The sequence below is a fragment of the Aulonocara stuartgranti genome, assembly GCF_965226115.1.
Source record: "Aulonocara stuartgranti genome assembly, chromosome: 19".
Lineage (NCBI taxonomy): Eukaryota > Metazoa > Chordata > Actinopteri > Cichliformes > Cichlidae > Aulonocara > Aulonocara stuartgranti.
The window spans coordinates 32,108,681-32,123,742 of NC_138955.1; the positions used below are offsets into that span (position 1 = coordinate 32,108,681).

General features: G+C 40.2%; 1 protein-coding gene and 1 long non-coding RNA gene across 2 annotated transcripts in view; one reads left to right on the forward strand and one right to left on the reverse strand.

The window, feature by feature from the left end:
* Positions 1 to 15,062, forward strand: part of nrxn3a (neurexin 3a) — a 206,829-nt gene that overhangs the window by 133,404 nt on the left and 58,363 nt on the right. The window contains 2 exon segments of the mRNA XM_082515716.1: positions 1,325 to 1,498; positions 7,363 to 7,482. Of these exon segments, the coding sequence (XP_082371842.1) occupies positions 1,325 to 1,498; positions 7,363 to 7,482 (294 nt within the window).
* On the reverse strand, positions 5,516 to 9,638 carry LOC309695278. The gene is made up of 3 exons (XR_014273109.1): positions 9,222 to 9,638; positions 6,506 to 6,637; positions 5,516 to 5,651 (listed from the first exon to the last, which is right to left on the reverse strand). It is a non-coding gene; the product is annotated as an uncharacterized lncRNA (long non-coding RNA).

The window sequence follows — 15,062 nt, forward strand, 5'->3', positions numbered from 1 at the left end:
ACACTGAAATACTTCAGGACTATTCCCCAGTCGTGCCTTGATGCCGGTTTGCATTTGTGAAATGAAGGAGTTGGTTTTTGAAGAGAACAACTACCACGGCTGGGTATCGATTTTGATTTCTATAACTGACTCGACGGTCCCGATTCGATTCGATTCAGTTTTGACTCAGACAGTCAGAAATATTAGAATTCTGATGATTTATCAGCACATGTCCATATTTTTATATCTATGTATAAAAACAAAGCTGAGACTTCATCAGAGGTGTGAGCATCACAGCAGAGGCCTTTGTGTCAAAGTAACTGAGGATAAAACAGAAAAACAAGCAGATTTTTCTGGCCTATAACCTTAAAAATATTCTGCAGTAGAACAAAACCTAAAGAAAACTATGATACAACATGTGAACATTACCTGAGGCTATTTTTGAGGAAAAAAAAAACAGCGGCCGGCAGCACTGTACACACTAGCAGACTGGTGCGTAATAAGCAAGCGAATGATGGAGACAACAGAGACGTTTGATGGTAAACTGGTCTGTGAGTACACTGAAAGAAAGCTGAAGTGCAATTTTATCGTGGTGGAAGCAAAACAGCAAAAGTATGAGGAAATGCATGAAGCGTAGTTTTGATCATTTTGTTTTGCTGATGGTTCAGCGAGTTTTGGTCAGAGAGTGACGAAACCTGCAGCTTCAGAATCTGTGAGATGTCGGTGTACGTGGCGTCGGGTGAACGATCCACGCTTTGTGTTTTACATCTTTGTGTGGAATCCGTTTACCTGCTCTCATTTACTGTTTAGCTGTTTGGTGGTTGTTGAAATAGTTTTGTGAGCTTTAACCTGAGATTCTGACAAAATACTTTTATATTGAAATATTGATTCAGGATTTAGTGAATCGATCTCACTTTATTTAAACTAAAATCGATTTGGATAGAGGAAATTTATTTTTTAAAACCTCCCCCAATAACTGCATCAGACTTAACAAGACAGTGCAGATGGATCTTTCTGGTGTTCCCAGTAATGCAACAGTAAAATAGTTTGTGTGCTCAAGCAATAAGAAGGTGAATAATTAGCATACATTTGCAAATCAGCCAGCGTTGTATTCAGACAACAACAACAATAAAAATCCACGTACGTGTACAGCTGTCAAGAGGAAAAGCCTGTGTGATATGTGCGCTCTCTTTAGTTCGGTTTCGTGATTAATTAAAAGTTCTGTTTTGTTTGTCCTGATGTCGTTTAGATCTGAAAAGATTTCAACACAAATCTTTCTATAAATATCCATAATATTTTTAAAGATAATGTTCTCCTGCACTTTTACATTTTTTCTGTGCCCCAGGTGATCTGTTCATTGCTGGACTGGGTCCAGGCATGTATGGCAACCTGCCTAAACTGGTGGCTTCCAGAGACGGCTTCCAGGGCTGTTTGGCGTCAGTGGACCTCAATGGTCGTCTTCCGGATCTCCTCAACGATGCATTGTTTCGCAGCGGGCAGATTGAACGTGGATGTGAAGGTACACCGTCCCTAAAATCTCAGCCTGATTTAGACTACTACAACACAAACTTCAACTCCAACTCCAGCAGCCCTTTCTTCCTGCTCAATGCAAACAGTAGCTCTGCATCCATGAGACCGTATGGAAGGCGCTTCGTCTTATTAACTGTATTTGTTGCCTCACTTATTCACTGTTAGAATTCTGATCAAATCAGCTCCTCGTACAAAACCAAGTTATCGGCCACATCGGTCGCCTCCTTACAGAGCCTTCATCATCACTATTTATGCAGCCTTTGCTAATGCAAAGATTACCTCTCTTATTTTTTTTAATCTATGATGCTTTTGTAAAGTTTTTTTTCTGAATGATATGAATATTAAGTTTTATAACTGATTCAAAACAAAAACAGATTCTAATGGGTGCTGGCTCAGGTATGTCAGTAAAGGGACAAAAGACAGAGAGAGTCACTACATTTACATTTCCTTCAACATACTCACGTTATTCTTCACTTACACTAACTCTGAGAGTTGGCTACAATGCTTCTGACTACATATGCTGAACACTGTCCTGTGTCACGATGCCAATGATGTGTCAGTCCTGAGTGGATCATTGTTTACATCCATTTCAACCTTTAAAGCCCACAGAGTAATGGATTCAGGTGAGACAATGCTACACAGTAAATAAAGTTCTCTCTGGTCTCAGAGCACTGTCATAAATGGTGACAAAATGACAACTATTTCTTTGTGTACATCATTGTTGAGGTCATTAACTATCATCATTTCTATTACTTTATTCATTTTTTGTACTCTCTATAGATGATTCATTACAGTAACCATAACTATCATTACTTTTGTGTTTGCCCTGGTTATTGTTACATCTGCAAAAATCTTTATCCTCACTGGGGCCACCAAACAAGATAGGACAACAGAAAGTAATGTATCCCATTACTGCACTGAAATGAGTATGTTACAAGGAAATGTTATATTTGGAATAGCATTAGGCGAAACATTGGACATGGACCCAAGTAGATTTTTTTATATGACAGTCGACATGCCTTTGAAACTTAAGCAACAAGAAAACATATTTTATGTCTGCACTGTGTATGTTCTGCCATGAACATGTAAATAGACCATATGAAGAAAAGTACAGGGGCGGCTACACATTACAAGTACAGGAGGTACTTGGTCATGGAAACCTATGCCATGAAGCGCCTTTGTTTCTGTGCCGATGTTGATGGGCAAGGCTGAAACTGTTAGTCAGTCAGCAGAGACTCTTACACACTTACGACGCAGCAATGCATGGCACCTTTACATGATCTGCCACTCTGTGGCTGACTTGTTAGGATTCCTAAATGATTCCACTTTGGAATAATACCATCACAACACCACAGTTCATTATGGAATATCCAGGAGGGAAGAAATTTCACAAACTGACTTCAAATGCTCGTATCCGATTGCATTTCCATGCTTGAACTCGGTGAGCTGTCAGAATGACCCATTCTTTCACTGCCGTTTGTAAATACAGATCTGATGGTTGGTGCTTGATTAGATACACCTGTGGCAACTGGACTGAAAATATCTTGGCTGTGGTTGCATAGTAACAATGTCCTGATTTTGGTTAAAACATTCTCATTAAGTTGTTTTTTCATGACTCTCACACTTTACCAAGAGATCAAGCTGTTATATATCTATTATAAAAATCAAAGCTCAAAATTTATGTGACTCTTTTGAATAATATTTGGCACTTTCGATGGGAATCACTGTTTTTATTACATTTATTTTGTTAGACTACTGCTGTTTGAGGTAGCCGGGGTTTACAAATGGTCAGCTGCAGAAGTACAAAGCAAATAACAATGTAACTACTTCAAAAAATAGTTTATATCTTTATTTGTAGGATGTGCAGTTTTACATCTTGCCATTATTTCTGCATCAGGCTATATTTGGTATTCAGTTCACACAGACCTTTGTTCACAAAGACAAACTTGCCAAAGGTTTTAACATGTTCTGTGTAGCTACACCAAAATGGGCCGTTGAAACATTTTGCACAAGAAAACAAATGTCATTGTGGACAAAATGTTTCCATCTTCCTGTAAAAGTTGTGCATTTTTATTATTCACTTATTTATTTGTTGCTGTTTTATGGGCCATCTTCCACAATCTGTTTGCATGGACATCATTTTCTATACAGCAGTTTTTCTTATGCCTGCCATATCATTGAGTTGGAAATGTATGTATTGTACTTTTTGTTTTTCATGGAACATTTATTTAAAGAGCCCCATGTTAAACCAATAAATGTGCTAGCTGACATTTCATTTTAGTAGAAAAGAAACGGTATATGTCCTTGGTATAACAATCTGAATCAGAATGAAAACAATGTTATTTCATTGTACTGTATGCAGCGCAAGAAAGTATCGGTTGATTAATTTATTTTTCCAAATAAAATTTCATCAATCGCAGTTTGTTGGTCTTGTCCATGGCATTTTTGTGTGTTTGTATGATTTTTGTATGGTTTTCTTTTTCTTTTGCAATACACCACGATCAGCTCAACAGTCTTTTAAACTGTTTGAAATTTCATTGTTTGTAATTTCATTACAAGCTTTCATCACATTAAAAGTTTTTCTTGTTTGTTTGTTTGTAAGTTTGTTGCCTATATCGAAGCCCATCTGTAATTAGGGAGTTCAGACTGCAGCAATACATTTTGCCGTCACTAGAGGGCGATGCTGCACTGCTAACAAACAGCAAATAAGCATCAAAACTGAGCTTTAGGATTTTCTTATAAGCTAACGTTTAAAACAATCCCCCCTCGACGGTCAACATGACTTTGTCCCGAATACCTCCTTTAACTGAGCATCTTTGACGAGGTAAGTCTCCGGATTTGAGGTCGAATAACAATAAGTTTTTGTTCAGTATCATTGCAAACCAACCATTCAAGTTATAAAAAATAAACAATAATTTCCCAAACAAATGAATGTGTGTGAGTAACCAAAGTATACAAACAACAGCACACAAAGCAGTTTAACAAAACGTCTCGTTGCTCTTTATTTGTCATTATCATCCTAACATTCACAGAGTTATCGATGACACATTGTTATAGTGGCACAGTCGCGTTCTGACAGCACAAAGGTCTGGCTGGGCCTCTCCTCCTGCTCTGTGTACTCCACCTTCCTCTCAGTCCAAAGACATGCATGCCTGTTTAATTAATGATTCTAAATTGGCTGTCAGTGTGAATGTGAGCATGAATGATTGTTTGTCTCTCCACGTTAGTCCAGTAGACTAATGGCCTGTCCACACGCGTCTACCATGGCAGCTGGAATGGGCTTCAGCTCTCCTGTAAACATGAACTAGCTCAGCCGTTAAAACTGATGCATAGAGAACAGCCAAACAGAAAGTCTGAACAGAAATAACTGAAATGTACTATGCTTCATTTCAAATATAAAATAGTGTAGTTTATTTAAAGAATAACTACATTTTGCCACATTCCAATGAGAAAAAGATTTTTAGGGATAACTGTAGCAGTTGAATGATCTTTTACCAATTCAGTCCAATCAAAATTCAGTATTGAGTTTTATTCAATTTTATTTATATAATGCCAAATACAACAACAGTCACCACATGGACTTTAACAGCCATAAGACATTACATTATGATGACTGACAGGTAACGTGAATAACACTGATGATCACGTTATTCTGGCACCTATTATTGAGTGAGAGATATATAGATAATATTTTAAGGAGCAAGTGCAAGGACCAGATTGTGATGGTTAGATGATATGGTCAGAGCATCTCCTAAACTGCAGCTCTTGTAGTTTGTTCTCACTCTGCAGTGGTATCTATCAAAAGTTTTTCCAAGGAAGGAACAGCAGTGACAGACAGGTTGTTCATGGGCAGCCAAGACTTCAGTGATGCGCATTCAATTTCCATTCAATTTTATTTATACAGCACCAAATCACAACAACAGTCGCCTCAAGGCGCTTTACATTGTAAGGTAGACCCTAATACATACAGAGAAAACCCCAACAATCATATGACCCCCTATGAGCAAGCACTTTGGCAACAGTGGGAAGGAAAAACTCCCTTTTAACAGGAAGAAACCTCCGGCAGAACCAGGCTCAGGGAGGGGCGGGGCCATCTGCTGTGATTGGTTGGGGTGAGAGAAGGAAGACAGGATAAAGACATGCTGTGGAAGAGAGACAGAGGTTAATAACAGATATGATTCAATGCAGAGAGGTCTGTTAATACATAGTGAGTGAAGAAGAAACACCCAGTGCATCATGGGAATCCCCCAGGAGCCTAATGCAGCATAACTAAGGGGTCATTCAGGGTCACCTGGTCCAGCCCTAACTATATGCTTTAGCAAAAAGGAAAGTTTGAAGCCTAATCTTGAAAGTAGAGATAGTGTCTGTCTCCTGAATCCAAACTGGAAGCTGGTTCCACAGAAGAGGGGCCTGAAAACTGAAGGCTCTCCCTCCCATTCTACTTTTAAATACTCTAGGAACAACAAGTAGGCCTGCAGTGCGAGAGCGAAGTGCTCTAATAGGGTGATATGGTACTACAAGGTCATTAAGATAAGATGGGGCCTGATTATTTAAGACCTTGTATGTGAGGAGCAGCATTTAGATCTGGGGCCAATGAATGGAAGCCAATACAGGATAAATTACAGTCGTCCAGCCAAGAAGTAATAAATGCATGAACTAGTTTTTCAGCGTAACTCTGAGACAGGATATTTCTAATGTGCATGAAAAATGAAGGGTGGCCTATGTTTTCCAGTCCAACCGATCAACTACTGTAGCTCAAATTGCTGAAAAATGACACTGATTATTATAGAAAGGTGTCAGAATACACAGTCCATTGCAGTTTGCTGTGTTTGGGGCTGCATAGTTGCAGACCCATGCCCATGCTGACCCCTGTCCACTAACAATGTTCACACGAGCATCAGAACTGTACCCCTAACTAATGGAAGAAGGTAGCCTGGTGTGATTAATCATGTTTCCTTTTACATTGCATGGATGGCCGGGTGCGTGTGTTGCTTACCTGGGGAACACCTGACAGCTGAAGAAGACAAGCCAGCAGTGGCAGTGTGATACTCTGGGCAATGTTTGGGGAGACCTTGGGTCCTGCTAAGCATTGTTGCAGACCATGCACACCATTTCATTGGACTGGGACCTAGACAATATTAGGCAGGTGATCATAATGGTATGCCTGATCACTGTATATTTTAAGATAAAGACCCAGCAATAATAGAGTGAAACCTAATGCCAAGTATGTATCTGTTTAAAAACCACATTTCTAAGATTTGTAGGGATTTTTAGGAAGGCTTATGAACTAGATAAGTATGGAGAGAGAACAGGGAGAGACCAGAGAGACATGGGGACACAAATCACTTCCACAGGAGACACCGGTGATGAGACAAAGACAAGAATGGGACAGACTGGGCACGGAAGAGAATCAAGAACTTAAAATATAAATGAAAAAACTATGGACTACTAAACTCAAAACTAACTGATACATAGCTTTAATGTAAGTATTTCTTAAATTACCCAGGACCAAAACACTGAGTAGCTCCGTAATTACCCTGAGTGTGTGAAGACTTCCCATTTACATGTACAAAATGTAAACTATTCAATAGATTTGCTTCAAATCTCTGTACTAAAGTATTGTGGTCAGTGGTAATGAATGCTGCATTGAGGCAGCACACGCACAGAGGTGAGTCCTCTGTCAGTGGCCATAAGAAGATGAGTCCTCTTCAGTACCACTGTTTCTGTACCCTGATCATAAACCGTTCCTCTCATTCTTTAGTATAGGAGAATCATATACATATTTTGAGCTGCAACACTGAACTGAAGCCAGTTTTGCCAGTTTTGTGTTTGCTTCTTTTGTCTGATCCCCAGGACCCAGCACTACCTGCCAAGAGGATTCCTGTGCCAACATGGGCATTTGCATTCAACAGTGGGAGAACTACACCTGCGACTGCTCCATGACTTCATACACCGGCACACAATGCAATGACCGTGAGTAATATCTAATGTCACATTCATACAATATCACTTTTTTGTGACCAGTGAGTGACAAATGTGAGATTCAAGAAAAAAATTAAAATGGAGAACATTCAATGTGTTGACTGCATATTAATACACATGTTGCAAGTCAGCTTTATATTCTTAGAAATATGTAGCCTATACACTAAATATTAATTTAGCTGAACCTTAGTGGTGGTGAGTGGCACTGATGTATGCTTAGTATTAAGTCTTCCTAGCTATGGATTCCAATTACAAAGAAAAATCATGGACAAAAATGAAGGATTTAACATTGTGTGGACATGTTTCTTTGTTTACCGGCTTGCGTGTGTGCTTGATGTGCAGCAAGATATTAAGCAAAATTATTTGGGAAGACATTTCCACAACAAGCTCTGTGAAATTGCTGAACAGTATCTGTGTGGATGTGAGACACAAAGAACAATTTCCAAGCTGCTGAGAAAAGCTGAGTAGAGCAAACTCCTAGTCTTGTAGTTGTGTTCACAAGTGGTGAATAGATGAAAGAGTCGGTTGTAAAAAAAAAACTCATTCAGTCTCTGAAGAGGATGTTCTTTCCCAATACATTCATCCGTGGTGCTAAACCAAAATAATGTAACTCCAGTGCTGCTAGGGTACAGAACAAAACTGTCAAACACACTAGTGCATCTGACCGTGCCAGCAAACACGCTAACATATCAGTATGAAACCAAATAGTCTGCTGCTAATTCTCTTATTAATCTTAAAACAGATTAGTGGGGGGGTCACGTGACGTCAATGGCGGAGTAGCTGTGTTTCTCGCCCGCTCCCGCAGCTTGGCATTTGTTTAGGCCTTTATATGTCTTATTTGGTTAAAGTCTCTGTTTATTTCGACTTTTAAACTTCGTACGATGCCAAGCACCCAGAAGAAGCTCAACCTTGGGTCGAAACCGGGCAAATCCGGAGGAAATCACCCTCCGCTCAGCGATCATGCTGTAGCGGTTATGGCGGAGGCCCAGTCGCTCCCACTTCTCGACCGAATGGACGTCGACAAATTGGTGGAGAGGATATCGGCGGAGGTGCTGAGGGCGGTGGAGGCCTCCTTTGAGAAGAAGATTGATCCAGTTCTGAAAAGACTGGAAACATGCGCAGCTAACATCTCTGCATTGGATGTTAAAATGAAGGAGGCAGAGGCACGTATATCAACGCAGGAAGCTGTTACAGCGGGATATGGCGCCAAGATTTCTGAAGTGGAGCTCAAGCTGGAGGCCGCTTTGGATAAGATTGATGACTTGGAGAACAGGAGCTGACGGTGTAACATACGTGTTATTGGGCTACCCGAAGGCAGTGAAGGTACCAACCCTGTGTCTTTTTTCAAAACGTGGTTACCGGAGTTGGTGGCTGTGAGTTTCAAGGGCGGCGCTGTTAAAATCGATCGCTGCCACCGGGTGCTTGCACGCCTCCCTTCCAGTGCCCAGCGACCCCGCGCGGTCATCATAAAGCTCCACAACTTCCAGGATAAAGCACGGATCATGCAAGCGGCTAGGAGGAAGCAGTCCTTATTTCATAATGGCATTCCTATTATGATATTCGAGGACTTCTCCGCCGCTGTTCTGAAGAAACGCCAGGGATTCTACCACGTCAAACAACGCCTTAGGGAGATGGGTGTCCCCTTCGCTATGATGTACCCGGCTGTCCTTAGGATCAAGATCGATGGCCAGGAGAAATCTTTTAGCTCTCCAGAAGCAGTCTCAGCTTACCTGGATAACGTACCTCAAGGGGCGGGGCCGCGCTCATCCTCGGTGGCTCCAGTGGACTGTTGATCTGTGCTCCTGTCCCATACGTGAGGCATTCGCCAATCCCTCGTCTCCTCCTCCTTTTTTTTTTCTTTTTTCCTTCCTTCCCTGTTTATTATTATTGTTATTTTTTCTGTTTGGTTCCTTTTTTTTTCTTTTCGGGTCTGTGCGGAGATAATAACCCCATACACATAGACTATTTTATTTAGCCATTTATAATCCGAATTCTTGTTTTAGCTGCGGGCGGGCAGCTGTTTCACGTTACTGATTAAGAAAAGACTCTGGTCCAGCATCGTTCTATGTCCAAGTTGGAAAGTTTGCTTGCGCCCCCTGCTGGGCGTTGGAGACCTTTGTCTGACCTCCATACTCACTGGTTTCTTGACGGTCCTGTTTCTTGTAAATAGTTTTTTGTTAATTGTTAGCAAAGCAGTACGTTTGTTTTTCTATGTGTATTTTACTTGCCACTGGTGTTGTAGAGCAGTGTTTGGGAGCCCTACATATCAGCTATGCTTTGGTCACCTGAGCGTGGTTCCATGCTTATTTAAAATGTTGTATGATAAGTGATAATTCAATGTTAAATGTTTGTTCCTGGAATGTAGGAGGTATACATAACCCTATTAAACGGGAAAAAAATATTGAGCTTTCTTAAGAGGGAGAATGTACATGTTGCCTTGTTGCAAGAAACTCACCTGTCTCCTCAGGAGCATCTAAAACTGAAACGTGATTGGGTCGGTCAAGTTTTTAGTTCCTCCTTTACGAGTAAGAGCCGCGGTGTAGCCGTTTTAATACATAAACACCTACCGCTGACAGTTGACCAAACAATTTGTGATAAGTCTGGTAGATGTGTTTCCTTAAAAGGCACCCTAGGTGGTCAGGCGGTGTCATTTCTGAATATTTACTTTCCGCCAGTACAGTCTAGCGACTATATTTTCTCTTCCTTTTCTGATTGGGTTTGTGATAATTCTGTGATAGCCGGTGATTTTAACTGTTATTTTTCTACAACTAAGGACAGATCCCCTCCTAAACAAATTCAAATGTCTACAAGGGCCAAAGCACTTTTAGATACTTGTAACGAACTTGATCTGGTTGATACCTGGCGGACTCTTCATCCTAACGATAAAGAATTTACTTTTTTTTCCGGTGTTCATAGAACAAGTAGTAGGATCGATCGTTTTCACCCCCAAACGATCACTGGGAAACATTTTGAGATGTACAATAGGCGATATTATTATATCAGATCATGCGCCGGTTTTTGTTCAGCTAAGCGATCTAAATCCTGTCCCTCGGTCTCATACCTGGAGATTTAACAATTTTTTGATTCACGACCCAAAATTCGAAATATTTTTAAATGATCAGCTTGAACATTTTTTAAAGGTCAATGCAACCCCTGAAGTTTCTCCAGGCCTGCTTTGGGACACCCTGAAGGCTTACACCCGTGGACTGATTATATCATATTCAGCAGGCCTGAAGCGGAAAAATCAGATGGAACAACGGAAATTGGAACTGGAATTGCACAAACTGCAAGCTAAACATAATGAATCACCATCAGAGCAATTAAGGAATGAAATTCAGGTGGTTAAAACAGCTTTGGAGGCACTATTGACAAGAAAGGCTGAGAAATCTCTTTTCTTCATGAGGCAGAGGTTGTATGAGTTTGCTAATAAACCTAACCGCTATCTGGCCAATCTTCTTCATAATAAGGGTGCTGGTTGTAATATCCCATGTGTTAGAGACTCATCTGGTTTACCTAAATATGACAATTTAATTATTAATGATACTTTTAAAACTTTTTACAAGCAGTTATATACCTCCCAGTTTAAATCAACATTGGAACAAGGTATGCATCACTTCTTCTTAGGACTAAATTTACCTAAAGTTACTGAAATCCAAAGGGATGATTTATGTAAACCTATAACGCAAAGTGAAATTTTGAAAGTTATTCAGATGCTTCCAAATAACAAAGCCCCGGGTCCAGACGGGTTCACGGGGGAATTCTTTAAGAAATTTAGTAATATTCTGACTTCCCCACTGTATAAGATGCTTCTGTCCTCTTTTGAGGCAGGCACTCTCCCCCCTCCTTAATGGAGGCTAATATTTCGCTAATTCTGAAGAAGGGGAAACCTCCAGAAGAATGCGCCTCCTATAGGCCTATATCTGTTTTAAATCTTGATTTGAAGATACTTGCTAAAGTCCTGGCTGTACGTCTTGAGCCAATACTACCTTCGATCGTTGAGAATGATCAAACTGGTTTTATACGGGGGCGGTATTCCACACATAGCGTGAGGCGCCTACTTAACATTATTCAGCACTCATCTTTGTTCAACCCTGAGGCTCTAGTCATCTCACTTGATGCTGAAAAGGCCTTTGACCGTCTGGAATGGCCGTTTCTTCTTTTCACACTTCAAGAATTTGGTTTAGGTGACAACTTCGTTAAATGGATCCAGATCCTTTATACTTCCCCTCTTTCGGCAGTGATTACCAATGGTTATAGGTCGGACAATTTCAGTATTGAACGTGGCAGTCGGCAGGGCTGTCCGCTGAGCCCTTTGTTATTCGCCCTGGCTATGGAACCCCTTGCCACAGCCATTAGGAAGGATGCTGCTATTGAAGGACTCTGTTTGAACAATTCTCAACATAAGATTTCACTTTATGCAGATGACGTCTTAATTTTTCTAAATTCTCCTGCTCACTCAAATTCCTAGATTAGTTGCGTTAATTTCCCAATACGGCTCCTTCTCAGGCTACAAGATCAATTTTTCTAAAAGTGAGGCTATGCCCCTCTCTGTTCTAAATGAGGTTGATCCAAACATTTCTCAGCCTTTTCGTTGGTCTCCCTCCGGTTTCACTTATTTAGGGGTAAAGATTTCACCGAATCTAAAAGAAATGTATAGTCTGAACTACACCCCTTTAATTCAGACCATCAATCGCGATTTGGGTAGGTGGTGCAGCCTCCCTCTGTCTCTCTTAGGTCGTATTCATCTGGTCAAGATGAATATCCTCCCTCGCCTCTTGTATTTATTCCAGATGTTACCGCTTGCTCTGTCCAAAAAGGTTTTGTCAAAATTAAATGGTTCAATTATTTCTTTTATATGGCGTAAGAAAAGACCTAGGCTGAGATACAGTTTTCTGTGTTTGCCGGTTCAGAAAGGTGGTCTTGCCGCTCCCTCCTTCCCACAATACCTCTTGGCTGCACAGTTTAAATTTCTTACAGACTGGTTTATGGACGATCCGGATTCCATTTACCTCAGCGCTGAGTCCGCTTCTTTAAAGGGTATCCGTTGCGGAACCTGCTATATATCTCCTCAGGTAAAGCCACAGTTCTAACACAAGATAATATGGTGCTAAAGAATATGCTCGTTATTTGGCGCAAAGTCAGGCGCCTGGAAGGATATTATAATTGTTTCTCCCTTCTTACTCCTATTCATGAAAACCCTGACTTCTTACCTGGTCTTCGGGCTGGTTTTGAGGACTGGTCTCAAAAAGGGATTAATACAGTGGGTGATCTTGTTCATGAGAACTCTCTTCTTACTTTTAATCAACTGAAAAGCAAGTTTGGTCTGACCAATAAGGATTTTTTGAAGTACTTTCAGGTAAAGCACTATATTACTTCTAAATTGAAGGATTTGAATGGAGGGTTCGGTCTTTCTCCTATAGAATCACTCATGGTAAAAACTACCCAACTAAAATGTATCACTAAAAAGATTTATAACATTCTGTCTGATCTTAGAATGGATGACTCTAACAAAATCAAGGGCCAATGGGAATCAGACGTAGGCGCTATAGATGCTGAAGCTTGGGATGAGTTGTGTTGTCGTCCTTTTAAAGCCTTGGCATCTAATTCTATTTGGGAAAGGCAGTTTAAACTTATAAATAGGCTTTATATTACACCCGAGAAGAGACACATAATGTTTCCAGCTTTGCCTAATCTCTGTAACAAATGTCAGTCTGCTGTTGGTTCCTTTTTTCATTGTCTGTGGAGCTGCCCTGTTATTCTACAGTTTTGGAGATCACTCATAGACAAGCTATGTACTATATTTAATTGCCGACTGCATCTGGGTCCAAGGACTTGCCTGTTAGGACTGAACGATGAGCTACCTGCCGGCTTTCGCAGCAAAGATCTCCTTCACATACTGCTACACTACGCTCGAAAGTGCATTATGGTACTGTGGATTTCTGATAAGGCCCCATCTGTCAACCAGTGGCTACAGTCTGTGATATGTATCATGCCAATGGAAGCCTTCTCTACAGCACTTAAGGACAAACCTTTCCTTTTCTATCGCATATGGGACCCTTTTTTGGCCCACTTGAACACTCCTTCTGCTCAGAGGTTGAAATCGGGCTTACGGGATTTAGCCTGGCAACAAAGGGACGATTGTTAACCTTTTTCATTGTTTATGAATATTGCTGTTGGCTTTCTCTTTCTGCCTCCCACGTCCTGCTATACATGTAGATGCATCTTTGTCCTGTGTGTGTATATGCTGGTGACTGCTGTTTCCCTGCTTTGCAATTAAAAGTTAAAAAAAAAAACAAAAAAACAGATTAGTGTGTTTACAATTGAAGTGTTCTCTCAAGTTTTATCATAAACATTTTGTATTTTTGTATGTCTCATATAAGCTTGTTCACAAAAATGCATTTTACAAGAAAAACCTCACTCAGGCCAGCAGGAGTCACTGTATGGAGCACTGAAATCCAAAGCATCTCTCCATGAGAGATCAAATTAGATGAACTGAGTTGCATTGAGTTAAAAAACGATAAAATTCAGAGTGGCAAAAGAACCATAGTTAGCTTCACGATAGTGTTTGGCTGTCACATACACTTTTTTGTCTTCTCAAAGAGGTTGTTTAGGTGCTCTCTTTATTTGTCCAATATAACCTTGAGCACAGGGGCATTTGAGCTTGTCGACTGTGATGTTGTGCTGCAGTTTATGAACTGTCTAACAGGAAACTTCTTACCACTGTGTGGAAAAGTAAAAAAACACATAGTAATAGTAGTAAATATACAGTTTTGTTATGTGCATGCATTTGTCACATCTGTAGTTTTGCTTCAGATGATTCAGCCATTAGAATCTGCCATTGTCTTTTAACTATATCCTTAAGTTGCTGATCATTATGGTTAAATTCAGTGATGAAGGTTATTCTTTTTGTTTTTTGAATTGAGTTTCTTTTTTCAGTACTTCAGCTCTTGATTATATTAAAGTGTAGTTGTAAGTTTTGTCAGTTGTGTAAGAGTGGCACTTTCCTTTTTAAATCTTGAATATCCTTAACCTGGTTTTAAATTCCTCTTCCAGAAGTTTGAGCAATTTCTCCTAAGGTGGAAGAACTTCCCCATCTTGGATGCTTGCTTGTCAGGAAAAGTATTGCATAGTTTTTTTATAGGTTTGTGCTAAGTTAAAGTAGTGCTGAGTCATTACTACTATTCTATGCCTTTTCAAGGTGGTAACATTGTATAAAATCCCACGATTTTATCATTTCATCTGAAACAGGGCTCGTTGAACTATTCAAAAATGTACTGGTTAAGGGAGGGCAATGAGTATACAATAACTTTGTTTTATAATTTTTTTACTACAACATTCTGATGTCAGCTTTTGCTTTTATTACAATATGTTCTCATAATCAGTTTTTAAAGATCATTTATGCTCTTCTCTGAGCCCTTGGTATTTCTCCAGCTTCTCGTGTTCCTTCTTCCTGATATTGCTGTCATTCGGAACCGCTACATCGATCACTACGGCCATCTTCTTCTGTCTGTCTACCACCACTATGTCCGGTTGGTTAGCCACCACCATTTTGTCCGTCTGTATCTGGAAGT